Raw genomic sequence first — 25148 nt, 5'->3', positions numbered from 1 at the left:
GTCTGAACTTGGTGCGGGGGCCAAAGGGCGAGCCGCGTGGCTGGAATGAATCATCTTGCTGGTGAAGCGGCGGACGGTTTGGAAAATGGTTGATTGAAATTGTAATGTTAATTAAAAGGGGGCTCGGGCCTCCAGGTTATTAAAGCTGCGGCCCTGTTAACCCAAAGCCTGTTGTCTGTTGTAATATTTTGCATTGTGAAAGGACGGATGCGAGCGAGTGATGTCCTGGATGCTTGTATTATGTCATGATGTGTGCAAAACAAATCCATTTGGAAGCTTTGCCCCAACAAAAACATCCCTAATAATGGATGCAGAGCAGAACTGGAACACTTCCTTTACTACTCCTCATATAAAAAAATAATATTCAGATTCTGGTGTTGTATTTAATAACAGAAACATAAACTCCCTCCAGGCACTCAGTGAGGCAACCCAAACCCTGAAAAAAAAAACCATATTTAGCATATAAAAGGTAGATAATAAATCCAAATAAAATAAATATGTAGCACATTTTATTCTGCCATTATTAATTAATGTATTTAATTTAAAAAAATGTATAGACCGCATTATCCAAAGTCCTAAGCAGTTTACAATGAAACTATTCATAATAATCATGAAACATAGAATATAAAACAAAAAAATATATAATACATAACTGTACATGAGCTGTACATGTTAATTTTTTCACCTTTTTATTTTGATCATATTATGTAGTGCTTTGGCAATATATGTAAAATTGTCATCTGAATTTAACAATGGTTGAAGCCTTGACGAGTGATGTTACTGTTGACAAGTTTCAGTCTTGTGTTAACTGAAGCCCCTCCTTATGTTTATGCTGCCATATGCAGCTGAGAATTTCACGTACATGAACTTCTGTGCAATCTGCAGTTTCAGGTTGAACCAGCAGTGTCCTCCTTAAGACTACCAGGAGGGTACGTTTCTCTATGGTTGGATTGCCGAGCAGGACACCAGTTAACGCATTCAGACGTTTCTGTGAGTTAAAGGATCTCGCTTGCAGTTTGTGAGCAGATCTTTCTTCTGCTTCGTGCTGTATATCTATCTTGGATCCTGAAAGCCAGTAAAGTAGGTTAACTTGGACATTTTCTACATCCTTCTGACAGCATAGTTTATTTTTCCGAATTTGCACAAAATGCAGGGGCTCAGGTAGAATGGATTTTAAATGTTAAAAAGTGCTGTGCTTTGTGCAGTTGCATAAGCCAGTAGGGACAGTAGAAATTTCTTCTTGTTTCTCAGTGAGTTTCTCTTAGGACACAGTTGGTTTGGGGGACTGTCTTTGCTCCTAGTTCAGGCGGTGGCAAACCGAGGAGACAAGTGGTGTCAATAAATGGAGTGTGAAATATACGAACGATTGTAGATTCTGAAGTGATTTAAACTGATCTGTTTTGTAGTTCTGTAAAATATCAGGTTACATTACTTTTCTTTGGATAACTGGAAGTGTAACTATCGTCACTAATTTTTATAATCAGAAAATGCACTCATGTACACTTGCAACTCTTTAAGGGTAAAGTCTCCCCACAAGGGCTATTATTTGTACATAGTTTGACAGGAATGAACTTTACTCATAGGCAAGCCAGGGTATTTTGTGCCTGACCTCAGTCTCTCAAATATACTGCTAATGCCCTTCTTAAAACTTGCATTGTGCCAAAGAGCTTCCTTCTGGAGTTCATAAGGTATTATATGCAAAAGTAACATGTCTCGATGTGCCTGGAAATTATTTTTAATCAGGCCACTGGTGCTGAATTCAATTGGGACAATTTCTGTCACTTTCTGCCATATTTTCCTGGTCTCTGATTGCATCATATGGTTCTTAAGGATCTTCTCTCTGCATAGGATCCACAGACTAATCACTTGGTACTGACACTTCTATTAGTAATGCTATTCTTTATCGCAATATCCACGTTTCTCACATTAAACTTTTTATGTGTTGGAATAGGAATTTCCCAGGTATAAACCCTGGGCTAGTGTCCCTTCTCAGGACAGTATTTTTGACTGAAGAATTGTATTTGCATCAAGTTTTAAATAATTCTTAATGTTTTAAGTGTATTAACTGACACTAGATGATTCACAGTACTTTATTTATGTTTCCACAGTGTTCTGTAGAATTTGGTGAATGCTTTTTGAAAATATTTTTGGCCTGAAGGAGGGTGTTGTGTACACTGTAACTTTTGATTAGCCTATTGGTTCAAGCAGAAGTCTGAGAATTCGAGAAGCCAGGTTTAAATCCCACTTCTCCCACTGATGCTCCTTGTGACCTTGGGCAAGTCATTTCATCATCCGGTGCCTCAGGTACAAACTTAGGGCATGATTTATTAAGATTTTTTTCCCATGGACATAGAATGAGTGAAAAGTCTTAACAAATCTGGCCCTTAGATTATAAGCCCTCTGAGACATGGGCCTACCTATTTGTAATGGTTTACTCTGTTGCTGGTCTGTGCGGTTTAGATAATGAAGGTGAAGCTTTAGGATTTTTGTTAAGGAAAGCTATTTGGGGTGAGGAAAAGGAAAAAATAGGTAGTAAAGATGGCTACTTACTGAAACTACATCACCCAGAAGCCTTAGTAGTTAGCTTCTGAAAGAGTGATGGAAGCAGTAAAGGGAGGTGGAGCATCCCATGCTTGCAGCAATAGATTAGCCTCCGTATAAAGACAGGAAGCTGGCAGAAGCAAACGATGACACAGGCTGAGCCAGAATGGGACCAGCGGCAACTCAAGAGGTATGATAAGTTTAAGATTTTTTTTTGAGACACACAGAGACTACAGGAAAAGCCAGAGCATTATTAAAGCCGCTTTATTTGGTTGATTTTAAAAGCTGGTTTTAAGTCCTGAATGGTGCTTGTACTGAACTACTGCAATTTAATTGTAAAAAGGAGGGAGAAACTGCAGGAAATGTTGCACTTCTTCCTGCAGCTGGGGCCATGGGCAGTATCTCACCTTCCTCTGTGGCTGGGCCGCCGACGCCGGGATTTCCTGCGGCAGGGGCCGCTGACCAGACTCCTCTTCTTGCGGCCTGGAGGCTGCAGATGCCAGTGGTTCACAGCAGGGAGAGCCGCCCTCAAGGTCCTCGTGCGGCAGGATGCCGCCTCCCACATCGGGGCCTGTCCTGCGGCCCATCCCTCCTCCTGTTCGGCGTCTTCAGCAGGGCTGCTGTCCAAGGTCCTGCACTCCTTCCTGCTTCCTCCTTAGGCGCGGGGCCGCGCCTCCTCACCGGATTTAAAGAGCCAGTCCATCTGGCTCTTCTGGTGATGTCAGCTGGGCGTTTCCACCTTCAGCCCTACAAAAGGGCTCAGTCGTCGCTTCAGCCCTGCCTTTGCAACAAGGTTCATCCTATTCCTGTTAGTTCTCTGCTGTGTCCTGGTTCCTGAACACCCTACCGTTGTTTATCCTTGGTATCTGACCTCTGCCTGCCTGACTATGCTGACCTCTCCAAGCCTGACCTCTGCTTGCCTGACGACGCTGACCTCTCAAAGCCTGACCTTCGCCTGCCTGACTACTCCGCCATCTCTCCAGGAGACCTCCAAAGGCCACCTAAGTCCAGGCGGCCCCGGTACACAAGGGCTCAACCTGCAGAAACCCCGGGCTGTTATTGGCGAAGCTCTAGCTTGCCTCTGTCTCCTTGTGTGCTCTGCCTCCTGGTAGCAGGCCCTTTCTGGGTCCGACCAGAGGGCCCCTACCAACTCTGTGCCAGGCCTCGGGTCCACCTCCAGCGCAACAGATTGCAAAGGCCATGGACTTGGTGGAGCCGCATGCCTTGCAGACCATTCCGGGCCTAGCTTCCAAGGTGTAGGAGCAACAGCACTTTCTTGAAAATCTGGCCTCTTCCTTGGAACGTCTCCATACCAGGCTGGATTTTTATCCTGTGGATCTGGCTGTGTTAAAATCCATTCCTGGGACCTTCAGCTAAGCATGCAACAGGTGGTGGTGGACGTAAACCGTCTTGAGGCTCGACAAGATGCCCTGTCTCAGCCTATTGTCCCACCGCCTACCCCTGCAACCTCCACGCTGACAGCCGACCTTGGACGTGCGGTCATTTTGATGCCAGCTCCGCTGCGTTACTCAGGGGATCCCAAATGCTGTTGGGGATTCTTGAACCAATGCTACATGCATTTTACTCTCCAAGCGGTGCTATTCCCCAATGATTTGGTCAAGATGACCTTTATCTTGTCCCTCCTAGATGATAAGGCATTGGAGAGGGCCTCCCCCTTGTGGGAGTGCTCGGATCCCATGCTTTCTAACCTTCCGTAATTCGTATCCGCCTTTAAGCAGGTATTTGAGGAACCTGGCAGGCTCCCAGCCATTGGATATGATCTCTTGCAACTGCGCCAAGGGAACTGCTCCCTTTCTGACTATGCAATTGAATTCCGAACTTTGGCCACTGAGCTGAATTGGCAAGGGGACAGTCTGCATGCCATTTTCCTGGAGGGATTGCCCCCCAGGATAGAGGATGAATTGGCAGCGTGGGAGCTCCCTACCTCTCTCAAAGGTCTCATCGATCTGACAGGGAGGATCGATAGACGTCTCCAGGAACGATCTCGGGAACCCGCGCTACCCCGAGAAATTGCCTCAAGGAATCCCTCTCTCCTAGTGACCACCCCTTGCCTTCTGCCAATTCCCTTGAAGAACCCATGCAGTTGGGCTATAGCCGTCTTCCTGATGAGGAAAGATCTCATCGCCGTCAACTTGGCCTCTGCCTCTATTGTGGGAATTCGGGTCATCTCCTACCTCAATGCCCCAGGAAAAGTGCACCCCAGCACCAAGAAGTTCTAGAAACCATAGCCCTCGGTCTCACCACGACCTCACCATTGTTCCTGTTGCCTGCCTCAGTGGAGACGTCCGCCATCAATTTCTCTACCCAAGTCCTAGTGGACTCCGGCGCAGGGGTAAACTTCATCCAGCAGGACTTCGTGGAGCAGTACCAGATTCCCACGCTCCATTAACTCCACCTTTGGCTCTTTCTTCAGTCCATGGGGACCTTCTTCCTGGGGTTGTGTCCCAGGCCACTCATCCCCTTACCCTGAAGATCGGCTCAGATCACTCGGAGCTTATTTCCTTTCATATCTTGCCTACAGCGGTGAACCTTGTCATCCTGGGCCTTCCATGGCTGCAAAAATATCAGCCTCAATTCAATTGGGCCATGGCCAATCTAATACAGTGGGGACCGCAGTGTTCCGAATCCTGTCTGGAACCAAGCAAGTCTTCTCAGTCCTTAACCATGGCTACCGCTCTCCCCAACCTTCTTCCTTGCCTGAAAACTCAGGAGTTCCAGACCAGATCCAGTTCCCCTCGAACGGATTTCTCGAGGGCAGTTTTTGACCAACTGGAGGCCCAACTGAGACAGAAGATGACTGAACATAAAGCCCTCGTCAAAAAGCATACTCAAGCCATGAAGGGGTTTTTATCCCTCCTGGCCTTCAAGGAAGACGAGAACTGAAATCTCCATGTCATCCTTTCTCACCCTGCGGAGCCTCGATCCCCGGATTCACATGATCGTGAGGATGTTCGGTACTCTAGTCAACTCGGCCCTCAGGAGGAGGGCTTTGAGGAGGGGGTACTATTGCGCTTCTGTTATTATTTAGGAGAGTTGTGGGTGGATCCTTGGGCCGGTGGCAGATGACCATGCCCCGGGGGAGATCCCGAGAGGGACCACTGGTCAGGCTCAGAGTTAGGAGACAGACACACACTAGTTCTTTTATTAGACAGAATACTGAACCACCAGAGGTGGCAGTAGTGAGCTGGAATGCCCAGTTGGGCTGTAGTCCCTCAGATACTGGAACAGCGATCCCTATGAGGAAAGACTAAAGAGGTTAGGACTTTTCAGCTTGGAGAAGAGACGGCTGAGGGGGGATATAATAGAGGTGTTTAAAATCATGAGAAGTCTAGAACGGGTAGATGTGAATCGGTTTTTTATTCTTTTGGATAATAGAAAGCTAGGGGGCACTTCATGAAGTTAGCATGCGGTACATTTAAAACTAATCGGAGAAAGTTCTTTTTCACTCAACGCACAATTAAACTCTGGAATTTGTTGCCAGAAGATGTGGTTAGTGCAGTGAGTATAGCTGTGCTTAAAAAAGGATTGGATAAGTTTTTTGAAGAGAAGTTCATTACCTGCTATTAATTAAGTTGACTTAGATAACCACTGCTATTACTAGCAACGGTAACATGGAATAGACTTAGTTTTTGGATACTTGCCAGGTTCTTATGGCCTGGATTGGCCACTGTTGGAAACAGGATGCTGGGCTTTATGGACCCTTGGTCTGACCCAGTATGGCATGTTCTTATGGAGGCTGAGCTGTAGAGAAACTGAAATATAGTGAGTAGGCAGGGTATGCAGAGTTCATGGACAGAACCTGATGGTAACACTCACACAATGTCTCATAGAAGCCCAGGAGCTGGAATGAAGTAGGCCCTCGAGGAGCGAAAGCTCTGAGAGAGTGATGGTAACTCACAGATGTAGTAGGCAGCGATGACTTTCAGGCAGAAGTGAATTCCAAAGAAGTCCGGGAACGAGGGCCCTCGAGGAGCGAGAACCGGTTCCAGACTGCAACCTACAAAGTAAGAGAGAACGAGGCCCCCGAGGAGCGGGTACCCCTGGTTAGTTCGAGGAGGCAGAGTAGCATAGATAGAACGAATCCTTATCCGTATCCTTGCTAACTCGAATTGTTAGCAATTCAGAGACCTTTAAATATCTGAAGCGGATGACGTCATCTCAGGGGGACGCCCCTGAGGTTCGCGCCACTTCTGGTATTTGAGGCGGGGCTGCGCCGCGCGCGCGCCCCTAGGCATCAGGTCAACATGGCGGATTGTAGCATCGGGCCAGTCCGGGGACGCCGGACGAGAACGGCCGAAAGACGCTGCGGCAGCCAACCTTCCATCAACCCCGGAGGGAGTCGCCAATGCAGTAAGTTGGGCGGAGTGGAGACATCGGGCAGCGCAACAGGAAAGGCCAAAGCACTGCCAAAAGCTGTTCTGTATTTTGTTTGATTTGAAAACTGGCCTGAACTGTGCATGAATTGAACTGTAGACTCGCCTGCAAGTAAAGGAAGTGAGAGAGGATCTCGGGCAAAACAGAGCACCCAGCTAAAAACTTTGTCTTTGCTTAAAAACTACCCTTAAGGTTCAATGTCATAGGCTATGCATGGTCTGAACGGCACCCTCACCTGTAAGCTAATTAAGAGAGAGATTGCAGGAAAGCTAGAGTACTACTCAAAGAGATGCTAGTCTGACTGCCTTCATGATTGTGTGGTGTTGGAAAAAGGAGGACTACACCCTGGTTAAATGCTTTTGAGTGTTTGGTTTTCTCCTTCAGTGTCACTGAAACTCTGTAGCTACTGTAGCAGAAACTTGTGTAACCCTTCTTTTTGGAGGGGCATATTCCCCAAGGGCAAACAAAAATAATTTATCTCTGGGGCGAGCTTCTCTAATTTCTTTTTCCCCCCCACTTTTATCCCCAAGATGTGGGTCCTTTCTGTGGGGGGGGGGGGAGCAGATGATTAAGGCTCAGTCAGAGATGCTTCCTGCAACCTGTGTGTAATTCCCCCTATGGTAGTGCTGCAGGGGCAAACTTCACTGGACACAGAGCTGGGTATTGAAATAACAGTTTACTGATTTCTTCAAAAGTTAAATCAGTGTCCAGTGATGAATAAATGAGTTACAGCTGGCTGTCTTTCTGCTGTGTTTGTGTCTCTGGCTCAGGTTCCTTCTAAGCAATCTTACCAAATCTGCTCTGATTGAATAAGTCCAGTACTGGGGAAATATTACCCCGCGTGGGGTCCCTGTAAAACAGACAAATCCTACCTGAGTCACTGGGTGTTTTTGTCCTCTATCCCAGCCTCTGCCTGTGTCCCTGGGAATGAAGACTTGTTGAGGGTTTTCGGAGTTCTTCACCCTTGTTCTTCTAGATTTTTTTTCACTCAACGCACAGTAGACTTCTGGAATTTGTTGCCAGAGGATGTGGTTGGTGCAGTTAGTGTAGCTGGGTTCAAAAAAGGTTTGGATAAGTTCTTGGAGGAGAAGTCCATTAAAGGCTATTAATCAATTATACTTAGGGAATAGCCATTGCTATTAATTGAATCAGTAGCATGGGATCTTCTTAGTGTTTGGGTAATTGCCAGGTTCTTGTGGTCTGGTTTGGCCTCTGTTGGAAACAGGATGCTGGGCTTGATGGACCCTTGGTCTGACCCAGCATGGCAATTTCTTATGTTCCTATGTAGATATTGGTCCTTTCTGAAGGAGGGGTCTGACAGTTAGTTTTGAATTGTACTCTTCCAGCCCAGCTCTAGTCAAGGAGGGGTGGACAAAAAAAAAATATAAAACTTAAGCCAAAAATATTAGTATCAGTCTCTAACGGCAAAAATCCTCTCTGAAAGGGAGTCACTGTCCTGCAGATCTTCCTCTCTCCTAGAAGGGGTTCAGTCAGATCTTCAGTGTCCTGGCATCCAGATCTGGGGAACTGCCATCACCAAAATGACCAGGTTTCCTCTCAAGTGAAGTTCTAAGAAAAAATCAGCAAGACACTAAAAAAATCTCTTCCTCTAAAATGAGACCAACCTCCAGATAGGCAGGTAGTACCTAGGAAGGAATGGCCTCTTAAAAAGTATAAAGCAGTGAGGGGAATAGGCCTCACTCTGAAACACTCTAAGCGCTCCCCACTCCTCAAAAACTGAACTCAGAAGCCACATTTATCACTCTTCTAGCCCCCTCTTTTAGTCAAAGTTCCACCCATACAGACAGCCTCAGTAGGAGTTGCTGACACGTGGTATTCCTTTCTAGCTAGATGATATAGGTGGGGACATAGGGCCAACAAGTGGCTGACCAAGGGGGTTGCCACACATGTCCTTATCAAATGTTTGATTTATGTGTTTCTAAGAAACCCAGCTACAACTCTAGTAGGAGAGTGGACTGAATGATGCTGAAGTTCCTTGTATGCTGGGCTAATGTCACCTTCAGCAATAGTCCAGAGAACGGTGACCAAAATGGTGTGGGGTCTCCATCAGAAGACTTATGAGGAGAGGCTGAAGGATCTGAATAGGTGTACCTGGAAGAGAAGAGGTGCAGGGGAGATATGAGACAGACCTTCAGCTGCCTGAAAGGTTTTAATGATGCACAAACTTTTTTGTTTGAAAGGAAACAGTAGAACTAGGGTCACAAAACAAAACTCTAGGGGGGACGACTTAGAACCAACATCAGGAAATATTTCTTCATGGAGAGAGTGGCAAATGCCTGGAATGCTCTTCCAGAGGAGGTGGTGAAGACAAAACCAGTCAAAGAATTTTTAAAAGGGCTTGAGGTAAACACTATGGATCCCTAAAGGCTAGAACAGTGGTTCCCGACCCTGTCCTGGGACCCCCCAGCCAGTCGGGTTTTCAGAATATCCACAATGAATATGCATGAGAGACATAACATGCGCATTTTCTCTCATGCATATTCATTGTGGATATCCTGAAAACCCGACTGGCTGGGGGGGTCCCAGGACAGGGTCAGGAACCACTGGGCTAGAGGATGGAAGGAAGAAAAGGGTGCATGGGGGTAACCCGCTCGGTGCAGCGGTTACTACCTTTAACCGAAACTTGGGGACTACTACCTTAACCAATAAGCCTTGATGCTTTTGACACAGCTGTAACATCGCTGTCCACTAGAGATGTGAATCGGAACTGAAATCCAAACCGATTCTGGTTCCGATTCACATCTCTACTGTCCACTTTGGCAGCAGGGAAGGGGAAAAGGGGATTTGGATTCAGGTGACAACCAAATTGGGCCCTAACTTTTACCGTCTGTGGTAATGATACATATACATAAGGGAAAAAGCACAGGAATCTTATGTGGCCAAGTCATAAGAAAATAAGAAATTGCCATGCTGGGTCAGACCAAGGGTCTATCAAGCCCAGCATCCTGTTTCCAACAGAGGCCAAACCAGGCCACAAGAACCTGGCAATTACCCAAACACTAAGAAGAACCCATGCTACTGATGCAATTAATAGCAGTGGCTATTCCCTAAGTAAACTTGATTAATAGCTGTTAATGGACTTCTCCTCCAAGAACTTATCCAAACCTTTTTTGAACCCAGCTACACTAACTGCACTAACCACATCCTCTGGCAACAAATTCCAGAGCTTTTTTGTGCGTTGAGTGAAAAAGAATTTTCTCCGATTAGTCTTAAATGTGTTACTTGCTAACTTCATGGAATGCCCCCTAGTCTTTCTATTATTCGAAAGTGTAAATAACCGATTCACATCTACTCATTCAAGACCTCTCATGATCTTAAAAACCTCTATTATATCCCCCCTCAGCCGTCTCTTCTCCAAAGGCAAAGCACGTCAAACAGCATTGCTTGAATTTTCAAAAAACTTCTCACCTAGTAAAAATGTTACTAGCAGCGTTTTTTATGAGTTTGACAATTGCTTGGTTTCGATTGTTAATATTACTCCCCTTATCATAAGGCTTGGGGGTAACTGCATGGACTACCCTTAAGAGAAATCTGGGTGTCATTTACATTGCGCAGAAGATATTACCATAAGAAGCTTGCTGGGCAGACTGGATGGACCATTTGGTCCTTTTCTGCTGTCATTACTATATTACTATGGATTAATAATTATTGCACTAGCCGCTGAAGAGCTGAAACATTACATGCTGGGATGTTTTTTTTTCGATGAAATGCAACCAGATGGATTGTAATTCTTGTACTGGGGCAAATTAAGTCCCTCTGAGAGAAAGGGAAATTGAAGGACTTAAAAGTGGAATTTATTTTGTATGCTTGAAATCAGTTACTGTATGACTGTTAGTCTTGGGCTCTGTCTGAATTCCAATACTAAGAATTCTTCTTAAGGGCCTGTTTGAAGGAAAACCGGACTCTTAAGGGCCTATACAGGAATATACCTGGGACAAGATGCATGAGAAAGCATAGGCAGGCCTAAATCACTATCCTATGCGAAGTCCATGTAGAGCTGGTAGGAAGGGGGTGCTAGTACCTCTCTGCCTGTATTTTCCCCCAAGGCCTAGAGCTGTTGATGTGTTCAACCCAAGTCCAAGGCCTCTTAACCTAATAGTCACACTCCTTTTGACTATTTCGCCACCCCCAAAGGTATAGGTCCTACATAAGTGGCCCAGTACGCCAGGAAGCCACTCTTAAGCCCCTGCCACAGCCCTGGATCATCACACTACTGTACCAGACTATAACTCATCTTGAGTTCAGGTTTAGAAAGGTGAGTAATGAAATCTATATCCAACCCATCTCAGCCCACTTTCCTGAAGTTATTGTCTGCAACAGGGTCACCTGGACCCCTTCACCTTCTCCAGGGCCCAAGCTTCCCCCTGCCCTTTTCCCTCTGGCAGGATTTGAGGTGCTTATCTCTTGCTGCTTTGTTCATTGCTGTCAAAATATCGCTGGCTCGGTGTTTCACTCCTTTAATTCGCCTATGGTCACAGTGTGAGCTGGTGCTGAGCTAACATGGTTTTGATAGTGTTGGGCAAGACAGCAGGAGGTAAGAACCTTTCCTACCTTGCAGAGGGGAATGGGGGATTGGGAAGCCAAGGTGGGGTCACGTGGGCATCCAGGGGTTCTCGGCAGCCTTATGAATTGGGATTCATGCAGGCTTGTTCTGTTATGGAGGTGGAAGAGCAGCATCTTGGCACCTTGTTGTATTGGGCAGGAGTGGCATGGGCATTACTAAAAAGGATAACACACTAGAATTTGTGCTTCCCCTTCCTACCTCTCTCCCCCCCCCCCCCCCCATGTAGTTAACTTTCTTAGCTGAGAAAAAATTGTCATTTTTGTGTATAGGATATAAGCCTAGAAGTTCATCATCCCCCCCTCATTTAAATAATTTGCACATGCCACATGGTCAGCAAAGTATCTGGTGCACCAAAAGCTAAAGCAGCCACTGTATGCTCATGGTATTACAGATTTCATGTACAGAAACTGTTAGCTAACCTGAACTATTACTATAGTTAAGTTGAAGATTACCTATGGTTGACTACGTAAGTAAATTTTATCAGAGGTATTCATGCATTCATTCACCTTTTCTGTTCTAAAGGATGGAAGGTTCACCAGTGGAAACAGATAACACTACTGGGATAAAACAAGATAGAGTAATGGCTAATGAGGAATGGATCATGAAATGGGAACAGAAGAATATTGCATTTCATGAAAAGCAAGTGCACAGGTAAGAGCATATTGGGGTAGATTTTAAAAAGCATTTACTCGAGCAAAACTGGTTTTTGCTCGAGTAAATACACTTTACTCAAGTAAGTGGGCTTTTCAAAATTGCTACAATATATGCCATTGAATTGTCCATAGGATTTACTCAAGTAAGTGCACTTTACTCGAGTAAATAGCTTTTGAAAATTGCTACGATAGTATGTCACATTTACATGCGTAACTCCTTTGAAAATGACCCCCATTATCAGATCCCTTCTTTTAAATAAGACTTTCTGAGCATAGTAACGTTTCTTCATGCCTTCTTGTCACAGTAATGGGGCACTTACTTGCCCATCCACCTTGCTGGCCAAGTTACAGAACACCCATAATAAGATAATCAGAAACGACCACCATATAAGGGATTCACACACAAAACATAATGGGCCTGATTTTAAAAAGCATTTACTCGAGTAAAAACCAGGTTTACTGGAGTAAATTCACTTTACTTGAGTAAATGGCTTTTGAAAATTGCTACAATAGTAGCTACATTTACGCATGTAACTCCTTTTGAAAATTACCCCCAATATGAAGTCTTACACAGTGGTGCTTTGAAAATTATCCAGCAACTGGCCTGGTAAGTGCAGAGAATAATTCACACAAAGTTACACCTGCTCTATGGAGGGCATAATTTGTGCAGGTTATCTTGTGTCCTTACTTAGGAAAATAAGAAATGCAATACTGGGTCAGACCAAAGGTCCATCACGCCCAGCATCCCCTCTCAGACAGTGGCTGATCCAGGTCATAAGTACCCAGCAGGATCTCAGTCCTTCTTGCTTACAACCAGGGATAGGCAGTGGCTTTCCCAAGTCTACATAGCTAATGATTGTTTATAGACTTTTCCTCCTGGAACTTGCCCAAACCTTTTTTAGTTTCAACAATTTTTTTATTGTGCAAATAACACCACCTCCTGCAGGGCTGGAACTCTGTGACCCCACAGGTAGCATCAATACAAAGAGCAGCTTTACAGTATATAATGAAACATACAAGTTGTACTTTCCTCTTGGTCCACCCACTTCCCTCCCCCCTGCTCACCCATTTCCAGAAAAACCATGTCCGCCAAAAAGATCTGTGTAGCAATATGCAAAAAAAATAATAAAAAACTCTGGTCAGGCATTCAAAATAAGATTCCGGGAACGAGGCAGCAGCAATTGGAGATAGTTCCATACCAGCAAGAATTTCCGCCCATGAAACGGGGAGGTCTCAGATGCCATATGGTCCATCTGCATCGTACCATGCAGGTAATTTCTCCACATCCAGAAAGTTGGTACGTCTGATCCTCTCCAGAGCAGGAGAATGAGGCATTTCCCTACCAGGCTGGCCTTCCGGACAAACAGAGGAGGACCCCGGCCCCGAATAGTTAAAGGGGAAATGCAGTCGAATAGAAGTGCCTCCGGAGAGACAGGGCTGGACATATCCAAAAGGTCTGCAAGGTATTGAGATATACGACCCCAGAAGCATTTAATCGGGGGGCGCTCCCAAAATAAATGAAACAGTGACCCACTGGCCGCATTACATTTGACACATAACGCCGAAGCGGATCCAAACCTTTTTTAAACCCAGCTATGCGAACTGCTTTCACTGCATCTCTGGCAACCGATTCCACAGTTTAATTGTGCATGGAGTAAAAAAAAATACTGTATTCATTTTTTTTAAATGTACTGTTAGCTTCACGGTGTCCCCTAGTCCTAGTATTATTTGAAGGAGTTTATAACTGTTCCCTATTTATTCATTCCACCCCACTCAGGCTTATGTAGACCTGTATCATATCTTCTCTGAGCCATTTCTTCTCTCAGCTGAAGTGCCCTATCCAGTTTAGCCTTCCCTCTTAGGGGAGCCATGCCATCCTCCTTTATCATTTTGGTTGCCCTTCTCTGTACCTTTTATAGTTCCACTTTATCTTTATCTTTATCATTAGAAAATTGTTTGATCAATATGCACATAACATTACATGCATATACAATGTATGCATGTACTTTTACATCATGGAAAAAGCATTCCAAGTGGTGCATTCTGGGCAGGGTGGAACCTTTGTACATACTTTTTCAATTTATAAAGTCTGCACATACATTCTTTCTGCCAAACTAAAGGTACTAAATAGCAGGTGCAATTGTATGCACATAATCTTGCTGGGATAAATTTCAAAGTAGACTTAATGTTGGTGAAGTGGACCCTTGAACCAAAGGGGAGTTATTATTATTATTTAAGTGTTTTTATATACCAACAACCATATTCACATCGTATCGATTTACATAGAACGTATAATAATGATAGAGAAAATACATTGAACAATTTGGTTACATGGCAAACAGAGAAAGGAGAATAACTTTATATGCAGAGTGAACATAACTGTTGATATAAGTATATATATATATATTGGGTACTATATACAATGTTTGGATAAAAATTAGGTAATAAGGCATGTTTAAAGATAGGTATATATTATTGAAACTAAAGAAAGGTGCATGACGTTATATGCAGAGTGAAACATAACTGAGGATAAAGGCATATATATATTGTACACTATATACAATGTTTGGTTAAAGATTATGGTAACAGGCATGCTTAAAGTGCGGTATATATCATTAAAACTAGCAAGTAGATGGCTGTTGAAATAAAATACGTGTAAAGGAAAATGGCTTGGTGATTAGGCATGTTCAGAGAGCATTTTATGACTTTAAAGCAGTTTATAACTTTAAAATAGAGCATAAGTGGCTGGGGGTAATGGTAGGTATTATGGGTAGGCTAGCTTGAAAAGCCAAGTTTTCAAATTTTTTTTTTAATTTGAGAATGCAGGGTTCAATGCGTAGGTCGGGAGGCATAGAGTTCCAGTTGATGGGTCCTGGTATTGAGAGTGCTCTGTCCCTAGTGGAGGTTCGTTGTGTAGTTTTAGGAGAGGGGATGTGGAGGGTTCCTTTATAGGCAGATCTGGTTGGCCTGTTGGAGGGATTGAAGTGGAAAGAGTTATTTAGCCATGTGATGTTCTGGTTGTGTAAGGTTTTGTGTATAAGGGAGAGTGTTTTGTAAAGAATTCTAGATGAGATCGGGAGCCAGTGTAGGTCTCTTAGGATGGGTGTGATGTGGTCTTTTCTACGGGTATTGGTGAGTATTCTGGCAGTGGCATTCTGTAATAGCTGGAGGGGTTTGGTGGTGGAGGCGGGGATGCCTAGTAGGAGAGAATTACAGTAGTCTATCTTGGCGAAGATTAAGGTTTGAAGAATGATGCGGAAATCATGGGCGTGTAGGAGTGGCCTAATTTTTTTTAACACATAAAGTTTAAAATAGCATTCCTTTAAAGTTGATTTTATGAATGCTTTAAGGTTCATCTGGTTGTCAATAGCAACACCTAGGTTGCGTACTTATTGTGTGAAGGGGGTAGGGAGGGGTGATGTGCTATTAAGTGTGGGGTGATGTGTGGTGGGATTGTGGGAAATAATAAGGAGTTCAGTTTTGTTGGTGTTGAGTGCCAAGTTGAGGTTAGATAGGAGGTGGTTGATTGAGTTGATGCAGTTGTTATAGACTCTTAATGAATTGTCTAGTGAATCGGTGATGAGGATAATAAATTGGACATCGTCTGCGTATATAAAGTAAATGATGCCTAAGTTGGTTAAGAGGTGGCAGAGGGGTAGCAGGTAGATGTTGAAGAGGGTGGAAGAGAGGACAGAGCCTTGGGGTACACCACAGGTAAGTTTAATGGAGTCAGATTTGCTATTGCTTAATTTGACCTTGAAATGTCTGTTGGTGCTACCTGTGGGGAGGAGCCACGCAGGTCCCCACCATTGCCAGGCAGAGCTGGCTGAAGCAGAGGCCCGGCTGGAGCTTTGCCAGTACCAGTCCATGTTCCCCTTAGGTTGAGCCCTCGTGTGCTGGGCCCAGCTGGTCTTAGGTGGGGGCCTCTGTGCTGCTGGAGAGTTGTAGAGGTGAGGAGGTCACAGGCCAGTGCAGTGGAGGAGCCGGGTTGGGCCTGAGCATAGAGGGTGAAGATTAGTGGCAGTTGGAGGATAGCAGGAAAGAGGTCCAGGCAGAGATGCTTGGCTGACTGAGGCAGCATGGTGTTGTGGTCTAGGCTGAAGGTTGTAGGGCTGGCGGAACAAGTCAGAGTTGAGGTACAAGCAAAGGTCGAAGGCAGGCGAAGTTCATTCACAAGCGATGGGAGGTCCAAGGTCAGAGGCAGGTGGAGAGTCAGCAATGTTGAGGTCCAGAACAGAGGTCAAGCTGGGAAGTTCAAGAGACAACATGGACAGACTGACGGGGGACCACAGGATGGCTGACAGCAAAAGAGGAAGATGGACCAAGGAGAAGACCAAAGGCTGAGGATGAGGAGAGAACCAGGACATGAAGAGGCAGACATGCAGGACACAGGAACAAGGCAGGAATCACAGAAAATTGGCACACCGGAAGAGCACAATGGTAACTAATACTACTGGCAGGTAGTTTGACCTATTGCTGAGGCATTGGAAAGGTGTCATTGGGGGCCTTTTATATGGCCTAAGGAGTTATGTCATCAGAGGGCAACTCCTGGCTTTTCCCGCCTCTGGCCTTATAGGTTAGACAAGGTTTAATCTATAGGGCCAGAGAAGGAGCGGGGTCCAGTGGTATTAGCGGCATCCTGCCACATTCATTTGAGCAGCATCCAGTGGCGTTGTGGCGCGGCTTCCTGCAGCATTTAGAGGAAGGGCTGTTCAGCATTGGAGTGGAGGAGCAGGGGTCTGGAGGTGAGCGTGGTGGCTCACAGGAGGCCATGAGCCGCCAAACACAATATTTAAGCACATAAAACCGCTTTGAAAATTGGTTTAACTTAAGCACATATTTGCTGGACAACTTATATGCAATATTACAAAATTATTCCCATAAGAGGATGCTTAAATCTAATAAAAAATATGGAAAGTGGCAAGATTCAAACTTATGTTTTGCATATATTAAAATGGTACCGACATGGAGCAGTACTGCAACTGTTTGAAAAAGGAAGGTCTACAAGTATTAAAAAGCAAATGATTAACAGGAACTGCATAGGTACAGCTGTGCTCCTGTTGGGAATTGAAACTGCCGAAAGCAGAAGTACATATTTTTGTGTTTGAGCAGTGCTGCAGGGAAACCAACAGTGCATTTATGGTTGGGTGGATGGGTGTTTGAAATATAACAATGGGTACAGTGAAGGACATTAAGGCAATGTCTGATTGCTTCATTTCCTGCACACTCTGTATATTATTTCTGGACTGTGGCAAATTTTTTTTTTATCACTCAAATGTCCGCTTTCATTACATCTAATATTTGGGATTTTGGCTCTGTTGCCTTCAGAAGTGAAAAAGAATGTGGATGAATGGAACCTACAGTGCATAAGTGCATGACTACAACATTATGACATGACAGCTGAGCTTGAATGGAATGTTAAATATTTATAAATAAATAACTTATGTGCATATTTTCACTTAGAAAATTCATGGTTAAATGTGCACATAAAGGGCCTGATTTTCAAAAGCATTTACACTCTTAAAAATGGGATTTACATACATTTCTCAGATATTTTTAAAACTTGACTTAGGTAACTCCTAAACAACTCAATGGGATCCATTTTTCTTATCACTGGAAAATTATTAATTCTTAAGTTTAAAGATCTAACTGTATTTTCTAAGTTTTCTAATCTTATATCTATTTCATTCTCCTTTACTATCTGATGACATTGAATTTTTTCAACCTGAAGTATCCTTTTGTCCAACATATTCACTTCTTCTCTTTGTTTTCCCAGTTCTGTTGTATGTTGTGCTAATGAGTTAGAAGTTTTTATAGCTACTTCCGTCAGTTTATTTATTGAGACATCTAATTTTTCCATATAGTTCCATAGACTCTCCAATGTCACGTTTACAGGATTTTTTTGGTAAACTGTCCATTTTAATTATAACTTCGATATTATCCTTATTGCTACTAGAAGAGTCAACATTTCTTGGTGTACTAGATTCCCTCGGCATTTGTGTGAAGTTTTCCAGCATTCTCATTAGTATTTCATCCTGTTTCTGTTCACTGGGGTTCAATTTTCCAATTTGTTTTTCCAATTCCAATCTAGAATCCACAGAGCTCACATTTTCCTCTGATAAACCACTCGGGGTTTTCTGGGGAGAGCCCCCCCCCCTCCCGGGTTGTGATGGGGGAGCCGGCGCCCCTGGGCTCAATGATATTTCAGTGGCCAGGGAGGTAGCACTCCGTTCTAGTGCTATCCCTCCAGTGGTCTGCCCTAACGGGGTATTCTGTGGGTCTAACCACTCCAGCACAGTTTTTTGTCCTGCATCTATAACAACCACATCACTTGAAGGCTTTAGTTTTGCCTTATGCTCTCATAAAGGTTTAAGAACTGCCCAGTCTATTAAGATCATCTCAGTAAGGGCTATTAGACATACCATCAGTCAGATTTGCTTGTCTTACGACAACTAGAAACTCCGCTACCAATGGAACTCAGAATGTCTGAATGCATAAAAAAATTTAGATTCCTGCTGAAAAGCTTTTTGTTGAAGCAAGCATTTGATTAAGTACTCCAATGTCAAGCTTTGTGCACCCTGTGGCAGTTTAGAGATATACTATTATATGTTTCGTTTTTTATATGTTTTTATTATGGATTTTTTACCCCTTTTTTTTTGTCCATTACTTAGGCCTTTTTTGTGTTAAGCGATAAATAAATTTTAATAAATGAAATGAAATGAGCTAAGGCCTGAGAAGTTGGCAAGGAGACTGGATAGAGGATAAATCTTGGTGAAGCCTCTTTTTAACAAACTGTCATTTGGATCAAATGATGCTGACATCTTCCCACGGAAAGGTCTGAGCATGTACAAAGAAACTCCATTTCCTCTGTTGGATTTTGCAGAACAGGATGTTTTTTCAGAAGCTCTTCAAGGGTTAAAAGCTTAAAAACAAGTAGACATTGGCAGAGGGATTTTTCTGATCTTTTCTGCTATAGGTAGTGGTCTTTTTCTAGCTGAAAGATAAGCAATGGCACTACTTTCTGTGTTCACGGGGGGCAGGGTAGCAGTGGAGTGGAGACTGAAGTAGTACCAGTGAAGACTAATTTTTGTTTAGTGAAGAGAAGCACAGCCTTACCAGCCTTCTTGGTTCTGTTTGTAACAGTTTTTTTGTGTGTGTGTGTGTGCGCACAAAAAGTCAGTCAGTAGTGCACACACATACACTATATTAGAATAATTTAAAAAAGTTACATGTGTAAATGTAACATTGTAGCAATTTGAAAAAAACATTTACACACGTAAAGTGCACATACACGTGAATATCTTATGCATTAATTCAATGGCTTATATTGTAGCAATTTTCAAAAGCCCACTTCCATGGGTAAAGTGCATTTACATATGTAAAACTCAATATTAAGCATGTAAATGGTTTATAAAATCAGGTCTTATAAGAGTGATAGCCCTAGAAAGTCAGAGACTGAGTTTATGCCACCAAGCAGCTACTAACTCTGCTTGGCAAATTGACTCAGTGCTTGCTAAGCACTGGCTTGAATTCAGTCTGTGAACTAGATTGTGTGTGTAACAGACAGACAATTATTCAGTACTGTACCAGCACTGTGAGTGCTGGTACAGTATCAAATTCTATTGTGATATCAAAATTCTCAGTAGATGCTTCAAATTCCATCATGCTACTGCTAGGAAAGGGCAGAGAAGAGAATGGCAGAGGATTTGCTGCAGAGCTAGTCCAGCCTATGAGAAGTAAAAGCAGTATGAATATTAGCAAGGGGGGAAAGGCAGGGTTTTTTTTAGCCTCAGAAAGCCAGGAGTGAAAGCCAGCTCAAGTCAGAAGAAATTGAAATTAGGAGAGAATGTACCACCGCCACCTCTTCCTCTCTTTATTTTGAAGCAAGGGCAAATACAGGGCCAGCAGAAGTGCAGTATCCAAAGCCAGCCACACACTTCTCCATGATTACTGCTTCTGAAGTAATGGAGGCAGTATTTTCAAGAATTAATTCTGAGGAAGAATCTTGTCTGGAATTCCCTGAATCAGAACCTATTGAAGATCTAGTAGCTGAAGAAAATTTTGAAAATCTAGTCACTCAGCATCTTAGCCTCCAGTGAGGTGATGGGAGAGAGAGATGATACTGATGGTGTTGAGAGCAACCCCCAGGAAGAGCAGCCAGTGCACGTAGAGAACATGAGCGATGCCCCTGACTTTTTTCTTTGCATTCAAACTCAACTCTCTTGCCAACATCAGCCCCCAAGGATACTGAGAAGAGGTCACACAAGACATCCCTGATCTGAAATCACTTTAAAGTTTTGCTCAGTGTATTCATTGCAATAAGGATATCAGTTGAGGGAAGGGTCATCTGACAAATGCTTATATGCAGCAGCAACTGTTAGCACTGGCATCAGGGGAAGGCAATAGTATTAGCCTGGGAAACCCCTGCGACTCAAAAACAAAAGCCATAGGAAAGGAGTTGAAAAGGGGAAGACATTTCCCCCAAGCTGATCCCACAGCCTCTTCCGTTAGTTGGATGGCAGGCCAGTAGCCCCCTGCTATGTGTCTGCAATGGCAACCCAGCATAGAGAAAATGGGGTGTTAGACTATCACTGTCCTAGGGTAAGAGGCAGGCAGCATAGAAAGTAATAATGAGATGCATCGGGGAAATGATTGTCTTAGATGACCAGCATCTGCAGATAGTAGAGAACCTGGGTTTTAAACATTGACTGTACCTATTGTCCCCCAGTTATAAAGTGCCTTCCAGTACTACATTTAGTAGGCAAGTTATCTCCACCCTGTACAACTAGTGCAGTAATCGCATGCAGGTGCAGCTGGCTAAGGCAGAGGGGTGTAGCGTGCATTTCATCAGTGACAACTGGACCAGCATGAATGCTATGCGTGTTTTTCCTCTCTGCCATCACACTAATGAGAGCTGGCCAAGGCGGGGACAAGCAGCAGCTCTGTCAGGGACCAAGCATCAGGGTGCAGGTGGGCTGTGCTGCACACCCAACTGAAAGATAGGATATTGCACAAGGCATGAAGGCTATCAGCCATAAGAAATATGCTGGAGGTTTGGCAACTAGACCGGAGTGGCAGGAGTCTTCAGGCAGGCCTTTTTGAGCAGACAGTGGTGCAAATATGATAAAGGCATTGGAAGCTGGGGGGGGGCTTTCAGGAGATTCGCACACTTTCTGCACTGGCAGTGAGGGATGTCCTGGGCCTTGAGCTCGAGGATTCACTCGATTTCAGTCTTGAATAACTTGATAGAGCGGTGGAGGGAAAGAGGCCATTTTCATTGGTGAAGAATGGGCAGCTTCTCTGAGAAACAGGAAGAATTCGGGATTCCTCATAAGCCTCTGATTCAAGATGTTGGCACCCACTGGAATTCCACTTATCCGATGCTGCAGAGGTTGGTGGCGCAGCAGGCACCCTTTCATGATCTGTTGCTGGTAACAGCGATAGGTGTGGCTTGCCCCAACATACCATAATTGGGTAGCGATGAGGCAGCTGATACAAATCCTGAAGTCCTGCAAGGATGCCATGGAGGGTTAGAGGGTTTCTGTGAGCAAGAGAGAGTGGAGGCAGTTTGTGGACTTCTTGTAGCAAGTAAGACTGAAACTTTCGACAGAAAATAATATATGCTTGCCACATTTTGTGATCCACAACTGAAGAAGTCTCTCCCTCTAGTCCCAGCATCTCGCATACATGAAAATGATACTGGCAGCTAGGGTGAGTGAACAGGCACGCCAGAGGTAGAGGTACAATGGGGATGTACTGCAGGAAAGCGTGGCCACCCCAGACAGTAGCGCATGCACAACTAGCATTTCCTCTCCCAACTCAATACATTAAAGTCAGGTTGCCGTCTCTCCTGACACAAGCCATAGCTAAAGCAGTTGTCAAGAGAGACCCTTGCACAACCCCAGCAAAGAAACCCCTAGCAGAAATTTCTGTGACATGCTATATAACAGAGCCCATCAAGGACATAGACACAGATTTGCTGGCATACTGGGCACACAATTTCATGATCTGGGCAGACCTGGCTTAGTATTATCTTTCCTGCCCACTAGCCAGGGTGCCTAGCCAACGTGTATTCTCAATAGCAGGGGACATTGTGAACTGTCATCGGTCAAGGCTGGTGCCAGATTTGAGGGAAAAGCTGATCTTTTTGAAAATCAATCTGCCTTTGCTTGGCCTTCCAGAATTTCCATTCAAGTGGAGGATACCCTCTTGCTCTCTGGATCCTTGCATCCTGGGGATGAGGATAGGGATGGGTTTGAGGGCAGACTAGGAGGTACAATGCCAGGGGCATCTCTCACACTCTTCACGACCTGCTCTACCTGGGGTCACAGATGCACATATACACACGTATAGGCACACTGCAGATGCGCTGCAATTTTGTATCATGTGCGCACATAATTTTAAGCTTGTACGTGCACAACAGGGAATTTTATAATAGGCGTGCAGCCAGCTCAAGATCAGTTTCCCAAGTTTTTTCCACCAGTTTGCCCAGTCTATAACCAGGTCTTCCAGACCCCCTGGTTCTTTAGCCTACACTCCACCCCAGTTACCCCAGACCCCTCAAGCACTTAATAGATGACTGGAAATAGTTGTATTCAGATTTACACCTCATCCATAGCAGAAGTAATCTTGCATTTCAGTATTCCTGAGTGCGTGCCCAGGCATGTAGATCCATGTGCGCACATCTCTTGGCCCCACCCTGTAACACCCATACCCTGCCCACATTCCACCCCTTTTTTCTCCGATGCGAGATATTTATGAATTGGTATTTGTGCATGTGTGCGATTGGCTTATAAATTCGGGTGGACACATGCGTGTGCTAGCTGCTCACCCATTTCCCAATTTTGGCACGCATCTAGCTTTTAAAATTCACCTTTAATAGAGTTCAGTGTCAATGGTGCAGTATTGAATGGCAATAATGAATGAAGCTGGCTAACTTTGCTTCAGGAATTACAATACTATTTTTCATCTTGTTTTTGGCAAAAACAAAACAAAACAGCACATCAGTTGTATAAATCCTTTATTCTGCAAAAGATTTTTGTGAACAATAAAAAGAATAACTTTTTTTATTTTTCTATTTTTGGTCATGTAAAATATTGCAGTTCCTTATACAATATAAATCACCTCACCAGGAAGAGTAAGGTTTTGCACTTCATTCACAATGGCAGTTACTGTGGTATACTGTTACTGCAGGGCCTCCTCCATTTTGGCCTCCGGGCCGAACGCGATCCCCTGGATAATATTAATTGGTTATTTACTCTCTAAGATAATAGAAGGACCGGGGGGCACTCCATGAAGTTAGCAAGTAGGTCATGTAAAACAAATTGAAGAAAATTCTTTTCCACTTGTCGCATCGTTAAGCTCTGGAATTCATTTCCAGAGGAATTGGTTACGGCAGTTAATGTAACTGGGTTTAAAAAAAGTTTGAATAAGTTCCTAGAGGAAAACTCCATAAACTGCTATCAATCTAGATAAATGAGGCTTGACTGACATGCTGCAAATGCGCAGTAGAGAGCAGCTCTACTGTGCATGCGCGGAACAGATTGCTCTGAGCGACGTGAGTGATGTGCTGACGTGCCACCCCAAGGAAGAGATCAGACCAGGGTGTCACAGAGGGGCGGAGGAAAGGGCAGACGAGCCACCGCTCCGAGAAACGGCTCCTCCAACATGTTAGCCTGCGCCCGTCCCTCCGCCGACGGGGACGGGCTCAGGCTGTTAACAGGTTGGAGGAGCTATAGGGCCGAGCGGACCGGCACGCACAGGGACAGGAAGAGGAAAGGGCAGAAGAGTCGCCGAGCCCGTCCGTCCGTCCACCAACGGGGAAGGGGGAGGGAGATGGGACGGCCAGAGCAGATCTAAAGCTCACCCGTTTTAACCATCACGCAAAGGGACAACAGCCGGCCCTGTAAAAGAGAAAAAGAGGGAGTGGAGGAGGGCTGAGGGAGAGGGAAGGGGTTGTGGATGAGGTGAGAGGGCAAAGAAAGAGAAGATGAGAAGAGATGGAAGGAAAAGAGAAGAAGATATGAGTGAGTAAGTGGGAAAGGTAAGAAGTTCTGGAGAAGGTAAAAAGAGGGAGTGGAGGAGGGCTGATGGAGAGGGAAGGGGTTGTGGATGAGGTGAGAGGGCAAAGAAAGAGAAGATGAGAGGAGATGGAAGGAAAAGGGAAGAGGATATGAGTGAGTAAGTGGGAAAGGTAAGAAGTTCTGGAGAAGAGAAAAAGAGGGGAGTGGAGGAAGGCTGAGGGAGAGGAAAGGGGTTGTGGATGAAGTGAGGGGAAGGAAAGGGAAGATAAGAGGGGATGGAAGGAAAAGGGAAGAGGATATGAGTGAGTAAGTGGGAAGGGTAAGAAGTTGAGGAGAAGAGAGCGGCTCTGACCGACGGAATCTCACCCGTTTGAATGGGCCTGACAGCTTGTTAATTAATAAGCAATAGTAGCTTGAGATCTATTTAATGATTGAGTACTTGCCAGGTACTTGTAGCCTGGATTGGCCACTGTTGGAAACAGGATGCTGGGCTTGATGGACCATTGGTCTGACCCAGTATGGTATGTCTTACGTGCTTATGCTCTTATGTTCTTATGTTTGGCCACCACCCTATTGAATAAAAGGTCAAAGTACAAATGATGGTGAATAAGATATGATTTGGATGGTAAGCTGCATTTAACTGTTTACCTTTTTTTTTGTCTGCAGGTTATTAGAAAAGTACTTGGATACTCTTCTGAACCACAGGGACAAACTCCGGATATTTTTTCCACTTTGTGGAAAAGCAATTGACATGAAATGGTAAATTCAATTTTCTTTTTGTCATAAGTTCTATTTCTATTTGCACTTTTTCCCTGCTTTATCTGTTCAAAAGAACTACCAAAAGCGGCTTGGATTTTCAATATTACATAATGAATACTCAATGGAAGCATATTTTATATCAAACTAAATTTATATTCATATATTAATTGATATCGCATGAGATCATTTAGA

The 25148-nt window shown here is 44.3% G+C and overlaps 1 protein-coding gene across 3 annotated transcripts in view; it reads left to right on the top strand.

Annotated features, from left to right (window-relative positions):
- The window catches only part of LOC115085110 (thiopurine S-methyltransferase-like), an 83656-nt gene that overhangs the window by 8442 nt on the left and 50066 nt on the right, over positions 1 to 25148 (top strand). For 2 of the 3 annotated variants that reach the window (XM_029590736.1, XM_029590734.1), the window contains exons 1-3: positions 932 to 1080; positions 12044 to 12172; positions 24864 to 24956. In XM_029590736.1, coding sequence (XP_029446596.1) covers positions 12045 to 12172; positions 24864 to 24956 — 221 coding nt within the window. In that variant the 5' untranslated portion in view covers positions 932 to 1080; position 12044. Of the gene's footprint in view, positions 1 to 931; positions 1081 to 12043; positions 12173 to 24863; positions 24957 to 25148 lie in introns of those variants that run through there. The other variant, XM_029590735.1, reaches the window with a different exon arrangement.

The sequence above is a fragment of the Rhinatrema bivittatum genome, chromosome 2, assembly GCF_901001135.1.
Source record: "Rhinatrema bivittatum chromosome 2, aRhiBiv1.1, whole genome shotgun sequence".
Classification (NCBI taxonomy): Eukaryota; Metazoa; Chordata; class Amphibia; order Gymnophiona; family Rhinatrematidae; genus Rhinatrema; species Rhinatrema bivittatum.
This window is presented reverse-complemented; position numbering and strand designations above follow the sequence as displayed.